General features: G+C 39.3%; 1 protein-coding gene across 3 annotated transcripts in view; it reads left to right on the top strand.

Moving 5' to 3' along the window:
• The window catches only part of LOC124551348, a 193,262-nt gene extending 179,033 nt beyond the window's left edge, over positions 1 to 14,229 (top strand). For all 3 annotated transcript variants that reach the window (XM_047126379.1, XM_047126380.1, XM_047126381.1), the window contains 2 exons: positions 2,221 to 2,583; positions 12,386 to 14,229. In XM_047126379.1, coding sequence (XP_046982335.1) covers positions 2,221 to 2,583; positions 12,386 to 12,514 — 492 coding nt within the window. In that variant the 3' untranslated portion in view covers positions 12,515 to 14,229. The remainder of the gene's footprint in view (positions 1 to 2,220; positions 2,584 to 12,385) is intronic.
• The last annotated feature ends 10,596 nt before the right edge of the window (positions 14,230 to 24,825 follow it).

Raw genomic sequence — 24,825 nt, 5'->3', positions numbered from 1 at the left:
AATGGCAGCGCCATCTAGCAGGCCAACCATAGCACCATCAAGTTTCCTCCTTCAAGCTAGACAAGTTTCGTTCTTTGCAGTTTTTTCGTTTGACACTTATTTCGTGAGATATTTGGCCCGGTCACGATTAATGGACTAGGTGGGTATCTTCAGGCAGATGTTTGGATAGACTACTCGACCAGTGAAATCCCCTTCTTTCTTTCAAAGAGGAAGTATTATTATGTACCTAAAAATCTTCACAAGGTTGACATCTTTCAGAATACTTAGAGTGGAAAACAGTGGATCCAAAGAGTATCAGAAGAAGAGAATTCTTGATTCTGCCACTGCACGTGCCCCTAAAAGAATAGCGTATTCTTCCAAATTGAGAAACTCATCCTGAAAAGTAAGACTTCTGTTACAACACATGAGGATAAAATTGTTTGTTCCTGTCCTCAAACTTGAACAAGGCCTTTTGTGCTTTGCTTAATGTGACAATTCCTGTATTTGACAAATTCTTCCCCACAAGTCCACTTTTTATTAGAACTTCTAAGGGATTTGCTAAGCAGATGTTCATGAAGTTTGTTAATCCCAAAATTGTCAAAAGCTCCTCATTACTTGAAGTTGAATACAACTTGATTCAAAATAAAAGAAGCGATGATGAGCTTGTTATTGGCAGTCAGACTTCAAACATAGTGAATGATCTCTAGCAAACAGATAAATCCCTTTTCTTTTCGTTAGTGAGAAACTACTTTTGTGCTGCCTGTGGCTACATCATCAGCAAGTTTCCACACAATGATGTGTCAAAGCATGCTCAAGTTGCGAGACTAGACAAAATTGAAGATTCACAGTTTTCTTCCATTTGGTTTTTAGTGGAAAACTTTTGTATTATGTTATGCAAGGAAGAGAATAAAACTACAGAATGAGGTAGTGATTGAGCTTCCTCTTCAGGTAGATGACACTATGGCTGCAAATCAAGTTCCTGCAAGTAATTCCAGTTGGGCACAAATATCATGAATTCATGGAGCCGATGGACTTTTTAAGTATAACCGAATTTCCAGAATAATGTTGTCAATTCTCACCCAACCCCATAGCAGCGAAGAGTGTGAACGTGTTTTCAGCTTTGTAAAGAAAAATAGGCCATAGTTCAGATCATCCGTGTCTGGTGAAAGGAAGTCCTGTCATGTATGCTCCAAACCAGTATCACCACGCCTGCTGCTGTTCAACATGTATTTCTTCTTTATTGTTATGTTGCTCTACAAATCATTGGCCTATGATGTAAGTAGATGGGATTTCACTGAAGTATTCTGTTTAAAGCATGAATTATTGTACTTTGCAGCCCAGTAATATTATTGTTTTCATCAAGCGGGGGGTGTTTGTCGTGCATGGGCTTTACTGAAAGCCCTTTTCGAAATTTGACAGTTACGGTAGTTACGCAAAGTGAGGTTGAAGAGAGAGCCCCATCTCTGTAGATCAAGGAAACCAGTATTAAATGGGAGGATCAAAATGGCTGTTCATACTGCACTGCAGAGCACGTTCAGAAACTGGGCAGGGTATCGCCAAGGCAGGAAATTCCTGTGTCCAGTTACGTGCATTGAGGCAGGAAGATGAAAGAAGATTGGAGGCACTAGAGATGTAGATATGGGGAAGAATGGAAAAAGTGAAATTGGAAGACCGAGTAAGGAATGAAGAAGTATTAAGAAGAGTTGGAGAAGAAAGAAACATGCTGAAAGTCATCAGAAAGAGAAAACGGAACTGGACTGGACATTGTTTGAGGAGGGACTGTTTATTGAAGGAAGGAATAGAAGGAATGGTGGAGGAAAAAGGGGGAAGATGAAAAAGAAGATATCAAATGCTGGAAAATATCAAAGGAGACAAATATTCAGAAATGAAAAGACTGGCTATAGACAGACAAAAGTGGAAGAGGCTCAACCCGTGACAAGACCTGCCATAAGGCAGAATACCATACTACTACTATTTGTGCGCATGAGATGAAATGTCCGTGTTGATGAGTGTCTGTGTGTGTTTTATGAGCTCTGTATTTGTCCACAAGCTTTGTTATTTAATGTGTGGGCTGTTTGTCATGAGTGTTGTGTCCGTAGAGGAACCATTGTACTCTGTGTAGTAATCTGTGTAGTTTCAGTTGTGTGTTATCCGACTTCACTCATGCATTATAGTTTTTTTGATTCCCAACTAATGTGTGTGTAGAAATACTGCTTTCATTGTGTTTTGTACTTTTTACAGTCTGCCACGACAAACCATATGGTACTAGGTGGGGTCACAAAATTGGGCGATTCTTTGACGCACTTTGTTTGGGGTGTGACCCACGAGCTGCTGCGGGTCACTGAGCTGTTTGTGGATCAGTGCGAAGACCAGAAAGGTCCTCCTGGCAGCCACACTGGGAAGGACAAGGAGAAAAAGAAATCGTATACACCACCATTACCTGGTGCCGGTGCAGGGGACAGCATTCCTGTCCTGAGACCAGTGCCGGGAAGCATACCGCCAGATGATGGTGGAAACAAAAGTACAGACTCTCGAACTCGAGGAGAAGGCTCTTCGCCAACTTCTAACTCTTCTTCAGCTGTACCGACACCGGGGGCGCCACAGGTAAGTTTTTGTACTGTATTGTTGAGTTGTGAATGTAGTGTAATATATATTTTCATTTAATTGGATAGATAAAAAGTCTACTCACCAAACAGCAACAGAACACTCGCATAAAAGACTGTTGTGATTGGCAAGCTTTCCTAGCCAGTGGCTCCTTCTTCAGGCAGAAGGGTTGAAGGGAAAGGAAGACGGGTGGAGGAAATGACTGGAGAGGTATAGGAAAAAGGGGTTGATTTTGGGCAAGTCACCTTGGGGAGACTGGCCGTATGGGATGAGAAGGAAAGACTAATTGTTGGAGACTGCATCAGACGAGATTTGAAAACCTGAGAGCATAAAGGTGGAAGACAGGTTAATATGCAAGACAGAGATTACTACTAAAACATCGTCTACCAGTTAATAAGTATGAAAAGCTAAGTGCATTGTACGTAACGGAGGTGAGATGGGGCGGTGAAAAATACATGGGAAAGACAATGAAAGATGTGGAAAACTAAAACAGAGTGAATCAAAGAGTAGTTACAGTGAAGAAAAGCTGAGACAGAAGAAATTAACATAAATTAAGGCCAGGTGGGTGCCAAGAACCAAGGACATGTAGTGCTAGTTCCCACTGGCGGAACAATCAAGATGGCGCGTGTGGAGAAACGGATGCCGAGGTCAGGAATGTCACGTTGTAGAGCATGTTCTGTAACAGGATATTGTGAGTTCGTATATACCCTCTGCCTATGCCCATTCATCCTAATTGATAATTTGGTGGTAGTCAAGTCGATGAAGGAGGAAACATAATAGTCGGTATATGACGTGTCGTTTCGTGAGTGGCTCTCCCTCTGATAGTATATGTTTTACCACAGAGCTATTATAGGTAGTGGTAGGAGTGTGCATAGGGCAAGTCTTGCAGTGGGATAGTCGCAGGTGTAGGAGCCATAGAGTAGGGAGATGGGTGCAGAAGGAGCATAGGATCTGACAAGAATATTTTGGAGATCGGGAGAGCGATGGAAAGCTATTCTGGGTGTGGTGGGCAAAATTTCAGGCAGACTGGATCTCATTTCAGGGCACGATTTTAGGAACTCATGGCTCTGCCGAAGTAGCTGATTAACACATTCCAGACCAGGATAATAGTGAATCACCAATGGTGTGCTCTGTAGCTGTTTTGTGGTGGGATCAGCAATACCAGGATTGGATGTGATGACCCGGGAAACCTGCTTTTTAACTAGGCTGTTGGGGTAATTACGTGCATTGAAGGCTGAGGTGAGAATGGTGGTGTATTAGTGTAGAGTGTCTGCATCCAAATAAATACGTTTTCCTCGGATGCCAAGGCTGTATGGGAGGGAACGTTTGACATGGAAAGGATGGCACTGTCAAAATGTATGTACTGTTGTTGTTGGTAGGTTTAATGTGGACAGGAGTGTGTATCTGGCCTTTGGTGAGGACGAGGTCAACATCAAGGAAAGTGGCATGGGATTCAGAATACGACCACGTGAAATTTAATTGGGAGAAGGTATTCAGAGATTCCAGGAATTTTAGCAGGTCGGCCGCACCATGAGTCCATAGGGTAAAGATGTCATCAGTGTACCTAAAGCAGACCACGGGCTGAAGACTTCTGGACCCTGGAAAGCCCCTTCCAAGTGACCCATGGAAAGGTAGGCATAGGAAGGAGCCATCCTGGTTCCCATGGCCATACCCCTGATCTGTTTGTATGTCTGCCCCTCAAAGGTGAAGTAGTTGTTGGTAAATGTAAAGTTGAGTAGGAACAATGTCATAGGTTTGGAATCAGGTGGGCACTGACTGAGGAAATGTTCAGCAGCAGACAGACCATGTACGTAGGGGATATTGGTATAGACGGAGGTGGCATCAATGGTGACAAGCAAGGGGTGTGGTGGGAGTGGGACAGACACGGATTTCAGACGATCTAAGAAATGGTTGGTATCTTTGATATGGGAGGGGAGTGTTTGTACTATGGGTTACAGGTGTTGATCAACTAAGGCAGATTTACATCCGGTGGGTGCTTTGAAGCCAGCAACTCTAGAATGGCCAGGATGATTGGGTTTGTGGGTCTTAGGAAGAAGGTAAAAGGTGGGGTGCATGATGTGGGTGGGGTGAGAAGTTCTACGGATTGAGGTGTTAGTAGGGACTGCAGATCAGTTTGAATCACAAGGATGGGATCTTGATGGCAGATGCTATATGTAGAGGTGTCAGACAGCTGGCGTAGACCTTCACTAACATACTCCCTTCGGGCAAGTACTACAGTGGTAGATCCTTTGTCTGCTGGGAGGATAATGATGGAGTCATCAGCTTTTAGGGAATGTAAAGCCTGGAGCTCTGCAGAGAACAGGTTAGGGTCATGTTGTAGGGACCTGAGGAAGGGTTGTGAAGCAATGCTGGATGTGAGGAATTCTTTGAAGACTTGTAAGGGATGATTTTGAGGTAGTGGTGGTGTATCAAGTTGGGGTTGTGCTCTGAACTGTTCAACACAGGGTTCAATGTCAGGTTTTGAGGTTGGGTTGCAAAGTGATATTTCCAATGGATATTACATGTGAAGGAAAGGAGGTAATTCACCAAAGCAGTGTGATCAAATGCAGGTTTAGGGCTGAAAGTGATGCCCTTAGATAATACAGATAATTCAGGAGGGAAGAGTGCTTTAGATGAGAGGTTAAGGACACTGTACTGTTGTGGCTGGTTCTTAGGACTACGAGTTATTCTTGGTGTGGGAGGCAGTGGTAAAGGCTGTGGGATGTTAAGGAGGTTGGCCAAGCTCAGTTTGTAGGAGAGGAGTGGTGGTTGATGGTGTGGCTGTTTAGGGAGCTCCACAGGGATAGGAAAGGAAATACCACTTTTAAGGTAGTTTAGAAGAATGTGGGATAACTTTTTGAAGTGAAGTCGGGCATGTTGCTGCAGTTTGAAGTTGGCTTGGTAGATGATACCATTCAAGGAAAAATGAGTGGCAGATAACTGCAGGATTTTGTATAAGGAGAGAAGTCTGGTAGAGTGGAAATTTGCTGATGATGAGGCATATAGCTCACAGGTTAACCAGGTAAGAGCAAGAGATTGCTGTATTTGAAAGTGTAGAAGAGTCTGGTGTAGGGTAGGATTGCATCCAGAAACTGGGACTTTCAATGTTAGGCCTTTTGGAGTAACTCAGGTTTCAAGAAACAGAATGTGAGACCTTAGTTTTGATAGTGCAAAGGCATGTTTTCGAAAAGAACTGATGTAATATGAGATGGGATATATCATGGGAAGAGAGGACAATTTGGAGAGTTAGAAATTGTGAGAGTGGCACAAAAAAATAAAGAAATAAGCAGAGGATGGAAAAGATAGAAAAACAAAAAAGTAAGGAAAAACGTCAAAAAAATTAGAAAAATTTGTACGGAAATTTTTAATAAGTGGTCAATCTGTATTGATATGAAAAATGATAAAAAGAAAAAAAAAATTGATCGGAAAAGTCATGAAAACAGACAAAATTTTAGAAACTGGATAAACAGAAAGCGAAAGTCATAGGAGAAAATGTAAACTAATTAGCTTGGCAATTAAAGTGACATAAGAAAAAGCAATAAAAGTCAATCGGAATGGTTTGGCAAAAAGCAATCGCACAAAAATGTGAAAGAACTATGTATAAATAAGATAAGTGGATGGTGGAAAAGAAAATAGCTTTCAGATTTGTGAATAAATTGGTGAAAGACAATCAGGAGAAGGCCATGCAGTGTGATGAACCGTAAGTTATTGTATGTACATTCGTAAATGACAATGGGATTGCTATATGCAAATAAAAATGAAAATGGACCCACCTACAAGAACGGAAATCGGTATTGGAGAAGATGTAGGGGCAAAGTGTTGATTAATCTTGGTGATATAGATAAATAAATGAAATGGATTAGCATGTAAGGTAGAAAATTGATCATTGTTTGAAAAAGACAGACGACAATAAAGACTGACAAGAGGGTTAAATGAGAAGGAATGATGGCTACATGGGCTAATATAACAACAAAAAAACTAGCACTACAACATGTCCTTTTTTCTCGCCACCCACCTGGTCTTAATTTATATTAATTTCTTCCATCTCAGCTTTTCTGCACTGTAAATACTCTTCGATTCACTCCGTTTTATAAGGGGTGTTCAAAAAGAAATGAGCCAGAGGCATAATTACAGAAATCAGTACCTGTATGTTAGAAGTATTGACCCTGGCTGTTGAGACATTTATCCCACTGTGACACAAGGAGGTGAATGGCTGTCTCATAAAATTCCCGGGTCTGCAATGTTAACTAGTTCCGCACATACAGCTGGACATCGTTGTCAGAGGTGAATTGTTTGCCCCTCGGAGCCTTTTTAAGGGAACCAAAAGTGGCGTAATCACAGGGGGAGAGGTCCAGACTAAATAGATTGTGGCCGAGAACCTTCCATTTGAATTTCTGCAGGAGTGCTTTGCAATGTCATGGAGCAGAATGACCCCACAGGTGAGATTGCCTTGTCGTTTTGATTTGATCGCTTGGCGAAGTGTGATCAAGGTTTGTGGGTAATGCTGGCCATTCACTGTTGTCCTGTGCTGCAGGAAGTGAATCAGAAGGGGGCCATCTTGGTCAAAGAAGAAAGTCAGCATAACAAATCACCTCGGACAACCATGTCCAGCTGTACGTGCGAAACTGGTTAACATCACAGCCCTGGGATTTTTATGAGGCAGCCATTCACCGCCTTGTCACAGTGGGACAACTGTCTCAACAGCCAGGGTCAATACTTCTAACATATGGGTACTGGTTTCTGTAATTATGGCTCCGGCTCGGCTCATTTCTTTTTGAATGCCCCTTATAGTTTCCTACATCTTTCATTGTCTTTCCTGTCTGTTTTTCACCACCTCCTCCACCTCTGTTACATACAATGCTCTCAGCTTTTCACTCTTATTAACTCGTGCACAATGTTTAAGTAATAATTTCTGTCTTGCATATTACCATCTTCCACCTATAAGCTCTCAGGCTTTCAAATGTCGTCTGATGCAGTCCCCAACAATCAGACTTTACTTCTCATACCATACAGCAAGTCTCCCCTGACCCGGGGTTCTGGGTGACTTTCCCAAAATCTACCCCTTTTCCTAGACCTCTCCAATCCTTTTCCTTCACCACTTTTCCTTCCTCTTCAACCCTTGCGCCTGAAGAAGGAGCCACTGGCTCTGAGAGCTTGCCGATCACAACAGTCTTTCATGTGTGTGTTCTGCCACCACTTGGTGAGTAGATTTTTTATCTATCGAATTAAATAATTTTATCAGTAATTAATTGTTTCTATTGCAAATACGTTTTGATGCACACTCTTGTTTCGTCTAGAGGTATGTAGGCTGTGTTTATTGATGGGAGTAAAAGTCTGTACACGGGTTGGACAAAATATAAACCCTTGAATAAACGTGGTGTAGAGCCACATTTTTGTATCAGAGAAAAAGCGTACGTTTTCCAAGGGGTCGGTTGTATAATTACTGAATTGCTATCAGTGAGATAGTATACCGTTCCTTCTGTTAAAATTGTTAAAATTCCTTGAGAGTTTCATGAGGGGGGCAATGGTCCTTTAATGTTTCTCCAACAAGACCACAGCAGTGGAAACATTCAAATTTGTCGAATGTGAAGGTCAAGATAGATTGTTATTTCATTCTCAAGTTCAGTCAACCAGTTTTGCTCATTTCCAGTGCCATCTATGAGATTTTTATCTTCTTGGAAATCAGATAACAACTCTACCAATAGTGTTTGATGTTTTGGAATTCACATTACACGGTTTTGATTGGCATTCTGTGTAAGATTCTCTTCCTCTGTCTATCATTTCACGAAAACATTGTAAGTGCACACTTATCTCTTTTATCTTTCAGTGTTATGTGAATAATTGTTCAAAGTGATGTGACCATATATTTTCTTCAGTTCAATGCAAGATAAAATGGACAAACAAATTCCAACTACAGTGAAACCCCAATTTTACATTTTTGTGCGGTCCAAGGCATACAAATTTATCGCACGGAATCGTGAAAAACATAAAATCAGAGAATGTATAATCGAGTTCCACTGTATGCGATTTACACAAAGTTCTTCAAAGAAACCGTCAGACATTTACTAATGAAAATTCTATGAGCTTCCTATTTTCTCTGTGGTCATTTTTTCGGGCACTCTCCACAGCAGGTGGCCGTGACAGTATGATGATATTAAATACCTCAATGTAAGTCAGAAATTGCTGATGCGAACTGCCAGGGTGTAACGTGTTTCAGGAGGTATCTTCAACATCAAAACCCTTCAGCAACATCCTGTATACACTTTATGATCAGAAGTATCCAGATGCTTGTACATAATCTCGAATTGACCACCAAATGTTACAGAGAGGTGTACTGATTAGTATAAAAGGAAGTAGGGACTATTGTACTGTTAGTAGAGGAACAGTAACAGCAGATAAGGTCAGTCAGCGGAGCTAAATGACTTAGAATGTGGACTTGTCATTGGATGTCGACTGAGTGACAAATCTATTGAGAACATTTTAACTCTTCTAAAGCTGCCAAGTTGGTGATGCGATTATGAAGTGGAAACGCAAAGGAACAATCACAGCTAAACTGAGACCTGACGGACAGAGGCATTCGAGCATTGCGGAGTGTGTTGTAAAAAAATGTGAAATTACTGGAAAGAATCACTTATTAGTTTCAAAGAATGGGTACAATGGTCAAGCAGCTTCTCATACGTCAACACGTTCCTGTTGTCAGTGCTAAACCATGCTTGAGATAGTGTAAAGAGCAATGCCACTGGAAAGTGGATGACTGGCCACAAATGATTTGGAATGACAAATCATGATACTATTCCCTGTGTCAGTCGCATGGAAGGTTTTTGGTTTGGCAAATGTGCGGAGAACATTACTTGCCCATCATGTGTAGTGTGAACAGTGAAGTACAGAGGGGTTGGTGTTACGGATTGGGAGTGTTTCCTACAGGTTGTGTATGGTCCCATTATTATTATTATTATTGTTAAAAAAACAAAGTGTTAAAGGATAGGAACACTTTTTCCAGCATTGAGTACTGCGTATGACAGAGGAACAGTTTGGAGACGATCACCATTTGTATTAGCTTGACAGTGCACCCTGTCATACAGCAACATCCAAGACGTAGTGGTTTGTAGGCAGTAACATTCCTGAAATGGACTGGCCTGCAAAGAGCCCCAACCTGCATCCAGGAGGGCACCTTTAGGATGAGTTAAAACATTGACTTCACTCCATATCCCAGCATTCTCCATGACTGCTTTGACTAGATTGTGCTCTTGAGGAAGAAATCACTGCTGTTCCTTCATAGACATTCAGACACCTCAATGTGCATAAAGCTGAAGGGCTGTCATGCTCCATACTGATGTCCACTAAATCTGTCTGAGTATTCCTGATCAGATAGTGTATGCTGTTGTGACATCAGATACAGTAACCAGGGTGCATGCACTTCGGGACAACCATAACATCCAGGAAAAACATTCAAATTTTTTAGAATTTGGGGAAATTTTCATTGTTTTAATTTCCTATTAAATTTTTGTTATATGCACTGCTAAGAACTGATACTCTAACAAAGAATTTTACTTTGGCCTGTTATTGCAGAATAATACTGCAGCAAAAAAGCACAAATGAGAAGTCAACATCAAAATAAAATTTCATTTGCAAAGAAAATGCGGCATTTACAACAAAATGAACTGGACACACAAGCTGTCTACCGACATGGAAATGAGTCAAAGATTTTAGGACAAAGATTGTGCAACACTGTGTAACAACAAATTGCATTCAATGAGCGTGAGGTCTCAGCTGTTTAGATTTATAAGATGTCATGGGAAAACATTGCAATTGGTTGTTTGAGAAGCGTTACTTTCAAAGTAAATTTCCTTTCACGCAAGATGATTTATGTTACACGTGAGAATATGCGATTAATTTCTTAAATCGTGGAATATTTGACCCTCATTCATAACTTAATACTTTGAGAACTAGCAGCATAGAAAAATTTTGGGCCCAGAAGACCAGCCATTTATGCAATTATTGAAAACTTGCCAACCAATCTGTGTTTGATATATCTTACAGGGTAACATGCTAAAAAACTCAAAGCTTGTACACTAGTTTTTTCATATTTATTTTAGATCTTTCCATGATTACAAATTATGCAGTAACAGTGGCAAAAATTATAATTATCCTTACAAAAAAAAGTGCGAAGTGAACTGTTCAGCAACTTCACACTCAGTTGACTTTTCTGTGGAAAAGTTGAAGTCGTCCCCAGAACATTGATTCAGCCAAGTAGTCCACAAAACTTTCAGTGCATGGCAGTGAAATTTATAATTTGCATGTCATAAATATTCAGCTGTTGAAATTTAAGCTGTGCTCTAAGAATTCTACCTAATCACACCCTCGGAAAAAATTGCAAGAAAATTTTGGCGACCGATATTATAAGACATAACAGCTTAGCTTATCACATAGCTATAATGAATGTGTCTCAATTTAAACCATAACTTTTCCTATTTGTGTGTTTGCGTTACTTAACAGTGATGCTGCTATTGGCCAACGAAGTCACAAGTGCTATGCTCTGAATATGACTCATTGGAGTCTTTGATTTCAGTGCTTTGAAGGCTACCGTGCTGTAATTGGCGCAGTTTGTAGTGATACTTTGATAATATGAAAATATGCAGGGTACATGTTGCGGCACATCAGAGACCATTCCAAAATGCGTTGTGTTTTGCTGGGTTTCATTTCTTAAGGTGCTGGGAAGTTCCATGGCGGTATGTAATACCTTTACCATTGAAAGGATGTGTACGCTCTACACTTCCAAGGGAAAGTATATTGTCACTTGACATTATTTTCAACTGGGAAAAACTGGGTATTAGTTTTTCTTGTCTGCGTATACACCCTGGTAACTCTGTTGTACTAGTGAGCTTTGGACTGTTATTCTCAGTACATCAATTAAACTGAGTGCAGACAATTTTTGTGTGATGAAAATTTGCAACATATATGATCGTTGATGTGGTTGCAGCTCGGAAAATTTCCAAGGTTGTCACTGTCAAAATTGAAGGGGGGGGGGGGGGGGGGGCTGTGTTGTTATGGCTGGTCAGTCCTTATGTTCCGGAAGTGAAATTCAAAGTTTTGCTGATGGGTGCATTTAAAGGGGGGGGGGGGCAGTGCTACTATAGCCTAATTAAATTACTAATTGGTTGATAGTTCACACTTCACTGCCAGAGCTTGCCAGTTCTCCACAATGAAGTGATTGGTTACTTGCAGTTTTTGAGAAGTGTGGTGAACATGAAAAATCTTTAAACTCTGCCAGCAATCCATTTAACTGTCACGAGCTGCAGAAGATGAAAACACATCCTATCCTTGTGCAGTCTGCTTTCTATTATCTGAATCTTAACTTTGGTGCAGGTGAGAGCCAATGTGGCACTGTTTTAATGCTGTGTGAGAAACATGAAATTACTGGCTCTTTCCTCCCTGAGGAAAGAACCAACGGTACCTATAGGTGGGTATAATTTCCACTGATAATTGTTCCTATCAGCAGTACTTGGAATTTTATCTACTAAATGTGGTAAATAACAATCAGCCATTCTTTTTCATGTAAATTTAGAATCATCAACTGAATTTTCCTTTTGATACATCCCTGCAAATTGTTCCAGATATGATAGAAAAGCCTCACAAGCAAGTGTGTTCATTTTGCCCAACCCGATCCTCTTACGTTACCTATTAATGTTCTGGTCTATTTGTTTTTATCTTGGATTTCCCTGAATAATTGTAGAAAACTAAGCTATACGTGCTCATAGTGTGATCCAATGAAAATTTAAAAATATGAATCTGTTGTTGCCAGGTGGACATTCTTCCACTAACGAAGTTACAGAAGATGCTGACAACTGCTCTACCGAATACGAAGATAAAGATTCTGAAAGTTGCGTTCCAAGCGACGTGGCGGCAGTACATATCAGAGACAGATTTCTGATGGGGGGCTATGGGGAGGCGGCTCCCGGGGGCTAGAGCTGCCTTCTGAGCTTCCCAGTGGTATCGCCCACATTGCGGAAAGTTCAACCAGTGTGGATCTCTTCAACAGAAAGCCATTTTACTTGTCGGGGAAAGCCTGTGTCTTTCATGTCTCATTCCTTAAACACTGTTGTGTGTGTAATGTGTTGGAAAATAACTGAGATAGTGCCATTTGAATTGTTATGTTTGGTGTGTGACGGTTTTGTAAGTTGCTTGAGCACTTCTCTGCCTGCAGAGGAGAAATAGATGTGCTGGTGCAGTAACTGTGTTGCAGTGTTGCGAGTGAAAAAAGTTGCAGGAGTTGAGTGTGGATTTCGAATTTAATGTTTGAATGAGATTGATGGAATTGTAGCACAGGATACAGTACTGAAAGATTACTGTACAGTGTTCATAAGTACTTTGGTTTCTTGTCAGTGATCTTACGACTGAGGAGCTGTGTGCAGATTTGTATCCATTTACGAGTGAGTGTTGGGCATGTTTGTGTTGTCGGATGTCTGAATGTAACTTGATAAGAATGGGCTGCATTCTGTGAGAATGCAGTGCTCTTCTTCCTGTGTAAATATTACGCATTTTCACTTCTTTTTCTGTCTCTTGCAATTAGTCATAAAAGGAAGCTTCAACTTGAGCCATCATTTAGTGCATAATTTGTGAAGAATAGTTATGTAATATAAATCATTTTCAGTTTCTTCAATTTTTCCTGTTTCTTTGTAGTTTTACTCATGATTTAATGTATACTCTTTGTAAGTGAATATATTACCTGCTGTGATGAACTTTTTGCAATTTTTAGGCAGTCATGATTGATGTGCTTTCCTCTCCTATAATGGAGATTTTGTTTGCAAATGACAGTGGAAATAGAACAAGTTAATTTTTTTGTTATGGAATCCATCTCCTTGGGAACATGCTTACCTGGATTGATAAAAAGCAATTTTCATGTACAAATTTCTGGACCTTCATATTGTATCTTTTTTTAATTAATGTTGAGAGATTATCTATTTTGAAGTAGAAAAATTTATTTCTCCTTTCATCATGTAACTGTATTGAGAAGTTTTAAATCAGTGTAATGTATATGGAATACAGTATTGATGTGTGTAACAATAATGTGACTCTTTTCTAAACTTATAGATTATTTCAAAGCAGACATACATATAACTAGTGATTTGTGTTTTGTTAATTACAGTGTTAAAATGTCACTTATAGGAACAGAATCTCATTGATCTTGTGACTAATTGTTGGAAGTCTTCTTGTTGCATACTATACATCATTGAAGCCTAAGCACTCCCGGCTTCCTGTTTCAGAAGTACCTGAAGCATGTTTTAAAGTTTTTGTATATATATATTATATATATATATAATTATATATCTTTTAGACTAAACACTTTTTTAATGGGCATTTTATGTCTTAGATCACTGCAATACTGTTTATTTTTCTCATCAGAATTATGACACCAAAATTCCATAAAGAGCAGTTGTGGATACGCAGTTAACACATGTTTGGTTAACATTTAAGTGCAAGTAGAGAATCTTACTCTGAACAGGTATCACGTAGCACATAAGATTTGGATGTGTAGCTATTTGACATAAGTGTGAAATATGACGCAGACTTTTTATAGATAATTTTACAGTGTAAATATAGAGGAGTTAATTAGGTGAAGTAAATATTTCATCAATTCAAAAACCACACGGAATCTTTTTTTTTAGCCTCATTACATACCTTAAGTTTTGTAGATCATTCCTCATGAAAAAGCATCTCTGAGCAAACTATCAGAAGTTTGCGTTCTTCTTGTAACATTGTATGAATTAAATATCTGCCTTATACAGAGTATCCAGTGAAAGAGATACAATCATAAATGTTTAGTATGCTAACTAAATACCTTAATTTTTCAGCAATAATAATATAAACATCGTGTGCTAGATAATATATGTAAAATTATTGTCAAATACACCTTCTAGATCAACATTGTGATGAGCTGAATGTGGAAAACTGAGCTAAAAATCTTTAATTTTGTAGTGAAGAAACTTTTGCTATTGATCTTAATTAGTTGTATTTATATACCAATACATACTCTTCAACTTTTGAAAAATGTATGCAGTCGAAGCACAACGCTGGTTCGAACTCCGTTAACCTTCATTCTTATATGTGATCATACCTAGGACATGTGAAAATTTCAGCAGCATCAGCCTTACTGTCATCTGTTGTTGGCATCATGAACACCTTCACTAACTGTGGTTGTTCAACTGTCATTTGTGTGACCATTCTTACATTTTTTACTAAACCTCTTTCAACATATCTGTTAAAACACAAATACTGAGCCAGCCACCTTTATCATGCAATTATAGTGCGACCATCCGTTTTGATGCCGCATCCATTTACGAATGCATGGATCGGCCCATGTCCCAAAACAAACCAGAGAATACAGTCTCAAAATGTGGCAACATTGTTGACTCATTTTCTGTCAGTATAACTTGATGGTGAGAAGTAAGAGCTTTATTGTGGGAAACAGACAGTTGGCGCAAGTGTTCAGGTTCGCTTTTAGTGGCTCTGTTGTGAACTGGAAAGTGGCAAATCCAGGCTTTGCTAGTAGGCAGCTGACATGGGCTGCTAGCAGAGGATTTCCACTGCAGTAGATATCACAGGCTAGTGGTATAGTGATCAAATGGTGTAGGGTTCAAATCCCTATCTGGCAATCCAGTGCAGGTCTTCTGTGGGTGAACGCCAGTTTGGTACATTTGAAAATGTGTTTGGCTTTCTTTCCTATTCTTGACATATTTGTGTTTGCCTCTCTTTCCTATTCTTGACATATTTGTGTTTTCTTTGTCTCATGTGACAACTGTCAATGAAACTCTTAACATTAGTCTACTTTCTTTCAGTTTAGAGATTGTAGGATCCAGTTTTCAGTCATGGTGCTGTCTAGAAGAAAAGCACAATGTACTATGTGTACAGTATAAGTTGGCTTTTCTCGCAGGAGTTGCTTTCAGCAGGGGAATCAGTAGTAGTATAGCTTTGTTTCTGCACAGCGTCAATCTCAGAAAACTGTTACGTTTGCAATAAAATCCTGTAAATTGTAGCAACAAAATTTCTGTTACAGGGTGTATACGCCCTGGGACAACCAGGAACAACCCGGGAGTTTTTTCATCTGGGAGAAAACTGGGAATTTTTTATTGTTTTAGTTTTCAGTTAAATTTTTGTAATTTTGACTGGTAAGAACTGATACTCTAACAAAGAATTTTACTTTGGGCCACTGCTGCAAGATAATACTGCAGCAATAAAACATAAATGAGGGAAAGAAAACTAAAATAAACTCGAGTTGCAAAGGAAATGCGCCATTTCCAACAACAAAACACAGTGCATATACACAAGTGTCTGCCAACACCAAAGTGTGTCAAAGGCTTTAGGATGAAGACTATGCAATGTTTCATACCAACAAACTGTTTCTGATGACAGTGACATCACAACAGTTTACATTACGTTTGTTTGAGCAGATGCCAGTGGGCTCATGTGCATGTGCAGTTGAGTCGCGTATGATCAATACCTGCTCCCGCTTATGACTACTTGAAGTACGGCTGTTAGCTGTATCAGCAGTAGCAACAAGCAGCCAGACACTAGCCAGAAAAATTCTTCTGGCGAGCCCAAGCTGTCAGATTCGCACACGCGTAGAGCATTCTAAGTTGCATTGGAGAGGGTGATAGTCTCCACGTGGCCCAAATTAAGGTTTAGTGATTTTGCTGTTCCTTCTTCGTTTACAACTTTCATGTGAAATGAAAACAAAATGGATTTCACTTGTTGTAGCTGGGATTCACAGTCATGAAAATTTTTGTGAAGGACATAATCTTTACGCCAGTGACTGTTATAAGTTTTTATTACACTATTTCAGTTTCGGCCTTAGGCCAATATCAAGTGTTACAACATGTTGTTTTACGATGTTTGAATATGTGTGCTTGCACTGTGTAACGACGTCAGGAATGTATTTAACAGTACTGACAACGACAACGACATAAAAGTGTGTCAGCTAACATCACGTTGACATGGCTTAAGCCATAATATCATTTGATAATGATCTAAGGCTGAAATTGCAATAGTGTAATAAAAACTTATAACAGTCACTGGCGTATAGATGATGCCATTCAAAAAATGGATTTCTGCAGTCGAGAGCTAGCAAGTGAATTAAAATACATTCACTCATTTATGGAAGGCTAAAATATGTTATTAGTTTTAGTTTCCTGATTTTATTTTATTTATAGGTTTTTGGTAGCCTTCCAGAATACGAAGTTATTTTTGTTGATTTGGTAAAGAAATTTGGCTTTTTTAAATCTGTTCCACAGAGGCAGTCAATTTATTTGAAACGAAGTGTTTCATTCCACAGTACTGGCTAGTGTCAACTGTTTGCTGAATTACAAGTGCCCATTTTTATCTCCTGCCACATATGGTGTTACGCCATAATGAAGAACCAAACGTGAGATAATACAGTACTATTACTCCAATAAAATTCACAGCCCAAAAACCACAATAAAAGCTTTATATCAGATTGGAGCTTACTTCTTTGTGAATCTGGACATCCGAATGAGCACTTTCAACTGAATTATGCATTTTAGTCTGGTTTACGAAATTCTGATGCTCTTGGAATACCCTCTGATGTTTGGTTTCATGTATGACGTAATGTAAGATCTCTTAATGCTATACAGGTATGAACATACGGGCTTTCTACATCATCGTAACTGCATACGTGAAGTAACACCATTCTCTGGCACTCTCTGACAACTGCTGAAACAAATTCTAACAAATCACAGTAAAATATTGTGAATGGTGCTTGAAAAGTGTTGCTTTCAAAATAAATTTCATTTTTGTAAGGTGCAATACGGTACACGTGAGAATGTGGTTTGAATTTCTTAAATCACAGAGCATTTGATTCTCATTTAAAGCTTAACCCTCTCAGAACCAACCACTTGGAAAAATTTTGATCCTCGACGTTTTTTTGTTTTGTTTAAAATGTTACTGCCACATTTGTGTGATATATATTAAAGTGTAACAGATACAAAAAAGACCAATGTTATATGTGAAAGCTTATCTTATCTTGTAGCTAGACTGTGTATAGTAATTTAAACCATCAACTTTTTCTATTTATGTGTTCACACTACTGAACAGTGATGTTGGTTGCTATTGGCTGACTACGTCACATGTCCTATGCCCTGAATATCTGCTGTTATCGTCTGGTAAGATGATGTAACATCAGCTATGATTATATAGTTTCATAATACGAAAATATGCAGCGTACATGCTGCTGCGCATTGAAGATCTTTCCAAAACACGTATTCCTTTTTTGGGGGGAGGGGGGGGGGGGGGGCGGCGGTTTTTTTTTTTTTTTTTTTTTTTTTTTTTTTTTTTTTTTTTTTTTTTTTTTTTTTGAGGGAGGGGTTGTTTCCAAAGGGCCAGGAAGTTCTACGGTGTATAAAACCTTAACCATTCAAAGGGTTGATAAGTTTTATGGTTCTGAGATAAAGTATTCTGTCACTTAACATATAAAAAGTGTATTTTTAATTGGGACATCCAGGAAAAATCTGGGAATTTTTTTTCCGGGGCGATGTATACACCCTGTGCCATGACTACCTAAAGTTATTTACCTTCACACATCACCTCTGGTTCTTTAAAAACTCAGGTCCATGTTTGATACACCACCTTCCCTGGGAAAGTAAAGTTTGTTGAAGGCAAGCATTGCTTATTTTGACTTTCGGAATGCTAAATTCCAGTTTACATTGCATGCATATTAGCTTGGTGCGGTATAAATAGCAGTACCATTGGTCATTATAACAGTCGGAGGTGGTTTCCTGAAGTTACAGTATATGACATGGCAAGGAAACATTGGAGAGTTGAACTTGATCTTCAACTTTGCAGTCCAATACCACAACCGCATAACCATGACACAGTGGCTATTCAGATTTGCTCGATCTGCACTTTGGAGCTTGGATCGTTCACTGTTTTGATTTTGCTTGCTTTTTTCACAGTTTGGTGCACCTTCTTTCTGTCTTCATTCTTGATCTGTGTTCAGTTTTTGACAGGCTATCCACAGGTTTCTTGGGCTATCCACTGTGCCACTTTACCACTAAACATGAGAGGGTTGCGATGGGGAGTTTCCGTTGTTAGTATTCTAGTTAGTTTGAGAAGATTAATCTGCTTTTGGTAGCGGATGTACTGTGTTTCACTTTTTGTGCGTCACAGACCTATATATGGGGAAAGACCTGAAATGAGCACTCAGACTATCTCTGATATTAAAATTGGCCATTCAACTAGGAGTTAAATTTGAGCATTTCATTTAATCAGAGCAATATGAATTACCTTGTAGTTAAATAGTTGTGTGGTAACTTTTTTTTCACTTTGTGTAGCTCATGTATAGTTTGAAAATTGTAACAGGAACTAAGATATCAAACATACACTTCAGTTGCTCCCATTTTCATGTGATGGGGCAAGAAGTTGGATCACATCGTCAAGGGTACTCACTACTTTCGTGTATTTTGTTTGTTGTGAATCTTGAGTGGTGTATTCAGTCTTGAAGAAAGTTGTGGGAAAATTTTGCAGAGTCGCAGCTGTGGACGTTCATAAAAGGCACAGAAGTTAATGAATCTGGTCCAAATTATCCTATCTTTGAAGTGACTATGGAGTGACACTAAAAACAAATTGTGCTAGACCTATACAATGAAGGTCAGAGTCAGATCTTGGGGGATGCTTAAACAGAATACTGCTCACAATAAGCAAGAAATATGCTTTTCTGTCCAGGTCTGGCATGAATTTTCTGTTATCCCTACATAATCATCATGTGGTATGTTCAGCAGATCAGAGTGGTTTGGACTTCATGTCAATGTATTTAATTCCTTTCCAATGTGAAAATTGTTCAGCCTTAGGTTTCTGTGAGCAGCATAAAAAGTGCGTAATGAAAAGGAGGCCTCAGGTTGATTGGGAGGGTATATCATTTACCAGACACGATAAGAAAGGTTCCATACGGAATCTGAACTTGTCGCTTTTGGTAAGTCATTCATTTGGTTGTTTGTCTACTGTGTGCAGAAGACAAGGCTGGCATCTAGAGCATAATGGAGAATGCCTCAGTTGTCAAATTATCGCTTCTAATTCTTGAGCAGAGTTGTAATAGTGTTTTCATCACTTTCTAAGCAATCAGAACCACATTACTCTTGCTAATGGACAATGCCGACATCATTTTGTGGCACTTGGGCCCTGCCATTAAATTCTTAGTTTCTGGGTTTGTCATTAGGGTGTTATGACTGAGGTACTGGAGCTTTGAATTGGCCATTGTGAGTTGTATAGCTTTGGTCACTGAACTGGATACATCGTGAAAGCTAAAATTTATATTTACAATCCTCTCCTGTTTAGTCAAATATGACTAAAAACACAATAGAAACTTTCTAAATACGCAGTATAAGAATACTCAATGAAGCAGCTAATTGGAGTATCTAGAGTTAGTTAGTTACGTGTTCCATTGATCAATAACATGGACCGAGCTAGGTGACGCAGTGGTTAGCACACTGGACTCGCATTCGGGAGGACGACGGTTCAATCCCGTCTCCGGCCATCCTGATTTAGGTTTTCCGTGATTTCCCTCAATCGCTTCAGGCAAATGCCGGGATGGTTCCTTTGAAAGGGCACGGCCGATTTCCTTCCCCATCCTTCCCTCACCCGAGCTTGCGCTCCGTCTCTAATGACCTCGTTGTCGACGGGACGTTAAACACTAATCTCCTCCTCCATCAATAACATGGAAAACAGTTGTGATGTGGAACGTGTCAAATGCACAAGAAATGCGTACAGGAAACAATTTTTTTCCCGCCCATTATAGTGTTATATCTAAATATATCTATTATCTATCCATTTTCCTTAAATGGCACAAAATGCATATATCTCCAGATTTATTTACTCATATTCAAGAATTCATCTATGGTATTGAAGGAGTTGTCAAGGAGGTATGATTTCAATTTGTTTTTGAAACTGTTACTGCTGTCTGTCAGACATTTTATTTCATCTGGTAATTTATCAAAAAGTTTGATAGCAGCCTATTTTACCCCTTTCTGTACCAAAGATAGGTTAAGTAAAGGATAGTGTAGGTCTTTCTTTTTTCTGGTATTGCAATCATGAATGTTGCTGCTGGTTTTAAACTGGTCCATGTTGTTGAGAAAAAATTTCATTACTGAGTAAATGTACTGTGAAGCAGTTGTAAGAATTCCTAACCTTTTAAACAGATGCCTGCAAGATGTACGACTATGAACCCTACACATTATTGTAACTACTTTCTTTTGAGCAGTGAATACCTTTTGGCTAAGTGTTGAGTTGCCCCAGAATATTATTCCGTATGATATCAGAGAGTGGAAGTATGCAAAGTATGTTAGCTTATTAATTTCGACGTCCTCAAAATTGGCAATTATTCTCATTGCAAAAGTTGCTGAACCTAGTCCCTTTAGGAGGTCCAAAATATGAATTTTCCAATTAAGATTCTCATCTATATGTACACCCAAAAACTTAGTATGCTCTACCCTGACTACTGACTTCTTTTGATGTGTTCTGTTTATTGAAGGAATTATAATTTTTGCAGCAGAAAATTGGATGTACTGAGTTTTTTCGAAGTTCAGAGCATGCCCATTCGCAGAAAACCAATTTATAACTTTTCCAAAGACCTTATTTGTATCATTTCCTATCAGACTTTCTTTTATTGGATTAATAATTATGTTTGTATCATCAGCAGTGTCAGTTCAGCATCTTGTTTCACATGAGAAGGGAGGTCATTCACATATATCAGGAACAGGAGGGGACCCGTGATCGAACCTTGTGGAACACCTAATGTAATTTCACCCCAGTTAGATGAAGTGACAAACTCCTTTGAATCACTTGAAGCATATAAATAGACTTCTTGCTTCTTGTTCTGTAGATATGACGTAAACCACTCATATGCTGTTCCATTTATACCATAGAATTGTAATTTCTCTAACATAATGTCATGGTTCAAACAATCAAATGCTTTGGATAAGTCACAGAATATTCGTACTGGCGACATTTTACTATTTAAAGACTCTATTATGTGGACTGTGGAATTGTATATTGCTGTCTCAGTGGAACAAATTGATTGGTACTGAATGTGGTTGCTACTGGGTTTAGCTGGCAGAGAACACAGTACTTAATGTGTCTCCTGTGTACATAAATAATATAATTTAAAACTCATTTGTGCGTGCATAACATGTCAGCAATCACTAACTCTGTGTGTTCATTTTGCTTTTTTAGATGGAGGGGCTGGTAAATGGATCTGCACTAAACAGTGTTGTTTGTTTGCTAACATTGGCAGTGAACAGAAATCTCTTGATTTAATTTGATTTCTATCAAACTGGCTAGTGCCATCAATCATCTAGCCTAAAGTCATTGTAGATTGTGCTTGTACTTACCCGAGTTTCAACTTTTATGTTTTTGTTACTGCTTTAATTCACAAATTCTTGTCACACTAAGAATGCATGGAAGCAAAAGTAATTAGTTGTGGAACTGACAATGTTTTGCAGGGACTGGAGATGTTTAATACAATATGATGTAATATTTACACCAATTAAGTTCTGGGTGCCTTCTATTAATGATGCTCTGTCAACTAAACAGGTAAACATTTTTAGACAGGCACACATTATTTTAGAGGAATTTTCATAAGTGTTTTGTGTACTCCTCCACAGAAACAAGCAAGTAGAAGCAAGAAATGAACACAACAGTAAGTGTCCGTGATGTTTCATGAAACTTGACCTTTAATTGGACTATTCAGAAGCCAACAATCTACGCTACAAAAACACACACACACACACACACACACACATACACACACACACACAGGGTAATCCATTGATAGTGACCAGGCCAAATATCTCACGAAATATGCATCAAACGAAAAAACAACAATGAACAAAACTCGTCTAGCTTGGGGGAAACCAGATGGCGCTATGGTTGGCCCGCTAGATGGCACTGCCATAGGTCAAATGGATATCAACTGCATTTTTTTAAAAATAGGAACCCCTATTTTTTATTACATATTCTTGTAGTAGTTGGACCACTTTTTTTGCTTTGTGATAGATGGCGCTGTAATAGTGACAAACGTATAAGTACGTGTTATCACGTAACATTCCATCAGTGCGGACGGTATTTGCTTCGTGATGCATTATCCGTGTTAAAATGGACCGTATTCCAATTCCGGAAAAGGTCGACATCGTGTTGATGCGTGGCTATTGTGATCAAAATGCCCAATGGGTGTGTGCTATGTATGCTGCTCGGTATCCTGGACGACATCATCCAAGTGTCCGGACCGTTCGCCAGATGGTTACGTTATTTAAGGAAACGGGAAGTGTTCAGCCACACGTGAAATGTCAACCACGACCTGCTACAAATGATGATGCCCAGGTAGGTGTTTTAGCTGCTGTCGTGGCCAATCCGCACATCAGTAGCAGACAGATTGCGCGAGAATCGTGAATCTCGAAAACGTTGGTGTTGAGAATGCTATGTCAACATCGATTGCACCCATGCCATATTTCTATGCACGGGGAATTGCATGGTGACGACTTTGAACATCGTGTACAGTTCTGCCACTGGGCACAAGAGAAATTACGGGACGATGACAGATTTTTTGCACGCATTCTATTTAGCAACGAAGTGTCATTAACCAACAGCGGTAACGTAAACCAGCACAATATGCACTATTGAGCAAAGGAAAATCCACGATGGCTGGGACAAGTGGAACATCAGCGACCTTGGCGGGTTAATGTATGGTGCGGCATTATTGGAGGAAGGATAATTGGCCCCCATTTTATCGATGACAATCTAAATGGTGCAATGTATGCTGATTTCCTACGTAATGTTCTACCGATGTTACTGCAAGATGTTTTCAGTGCATGACAGAATGGCAATGTACTTCCAACATGATAGATGTCTGGCACATAGCTCGCATGCGGTTGAAGCGATATTGAATAGTATATTTCATGACAGGTGGATTGGTCGTCGAAGCACCATTCCATGGCCCGCATGTTCATCGGATCTGACGTCCCCGGTTTTCTTCCTGTGAGGAAATTTGAAGGATATTTGCTATCGTGATCCGCCTACAACGCCTAACATGCGTCAGCGCATTGTCAATGCATGTGTGAACATTACGGAAGGCGAACTACTTGCTGTTGAGAGGAATGCCATTATACGAATTGCCAAATGTATTGAGGTTGATGAACATCATTTTGAGCATTTATTGCATTAATGTGGTATTTACAGGTAATCACGCTGTAACAGCATGCGTTCTCAAAAATGATAAGTTCACAAAGGTACATGTATCACATTGGAACAACCGAAATAAAATGTTCAAACGTACCTATGTTCTGTATTTTAATCGAAAAAACCTACCTGTTACCAAACTGTTTGTCTAAAATTGTGAGCCGTATGTTTGTGACTATTACAGCGCCATCACAAAGCGAAAAAAGTGGTCCAACTAAAACATTTGTATTTCTTTTTGTACTACAAAAATATGTAATAAAAAATGGGGCTTCCTATTTTAAAAAACGCAGTTGATATCAGTTTGACCTACGGCAGCGCCTTCTAGTGGGCCAACCATACCGCCATCTGGTTTCACACTTCAAGCTAGACAAGTTTAGTTCTTTGTAGTTTTTTCGTTTGACGCTTATTTCATGAGATATTTAGCCCAGTCATGATCAATGGACCACCCTGTATAATGAAAGTTTCAGGGAAAGTATACCATCACTGGTGATAGTGCACTATCACTACTGAATGGTGAATGTATACCTTCACTGCCAAGAGGTAAGGAATGTGAGCCATGGCTGTAATAACAAAACAGTCATACTTCGAAAGTTACATTTTTCACCTATATTTCGAAATCAAGGTCATATTATGTAAAATTCATTTATTGCAGCAGTGACAAGCATCGTGGCACTTCGAGTTGCTCAAACCATTTTTCATATTGTAAAAGCATCTCAGAACCAGATATTTTTGCTGGCAGTTGCATTTGAAGAACCTCTGGTCACTTCCCATCGACTGAGACATCGCAGCTGTCCTCGGTGCATCAGTTTTCTCTGCTGGAACTTCCTCCTCTGAGATTATTCTTAGAGTGCAAGTACTGAACTGGGACCTGAAACAAAATGTTGTAGTCGTAGTGGCATATCGTATCATTTCTTCCATAAATATTTAAAAACAAACGATTTATTACCGTGCATATAGTTGGCCCAGCACACCATCCCTATTTGCTAGAAGCCATCGGCTGTTGTC

Source organism: Schistocerca americana, chromosome 9 (genome assembly GCF_021461395.2).
Source record: "Schistocerca americana isolate TAMUIC-IGC-003095 chromosome 9, iqSchAmer2.1, whole genome shotgun sequence".
Classification (NCBI taxonomy): Eukaryota; Metazoa; Arthropoda; class Insecta; order Orthoptera; family Acrididae; genus Schistocerca; species Schistocerca americana.
The sequence above is the reverse complement of the archived record's forward strand: the minus strand, read 5'-3'. Positions and strand labels throughout refer to the sequence as shown.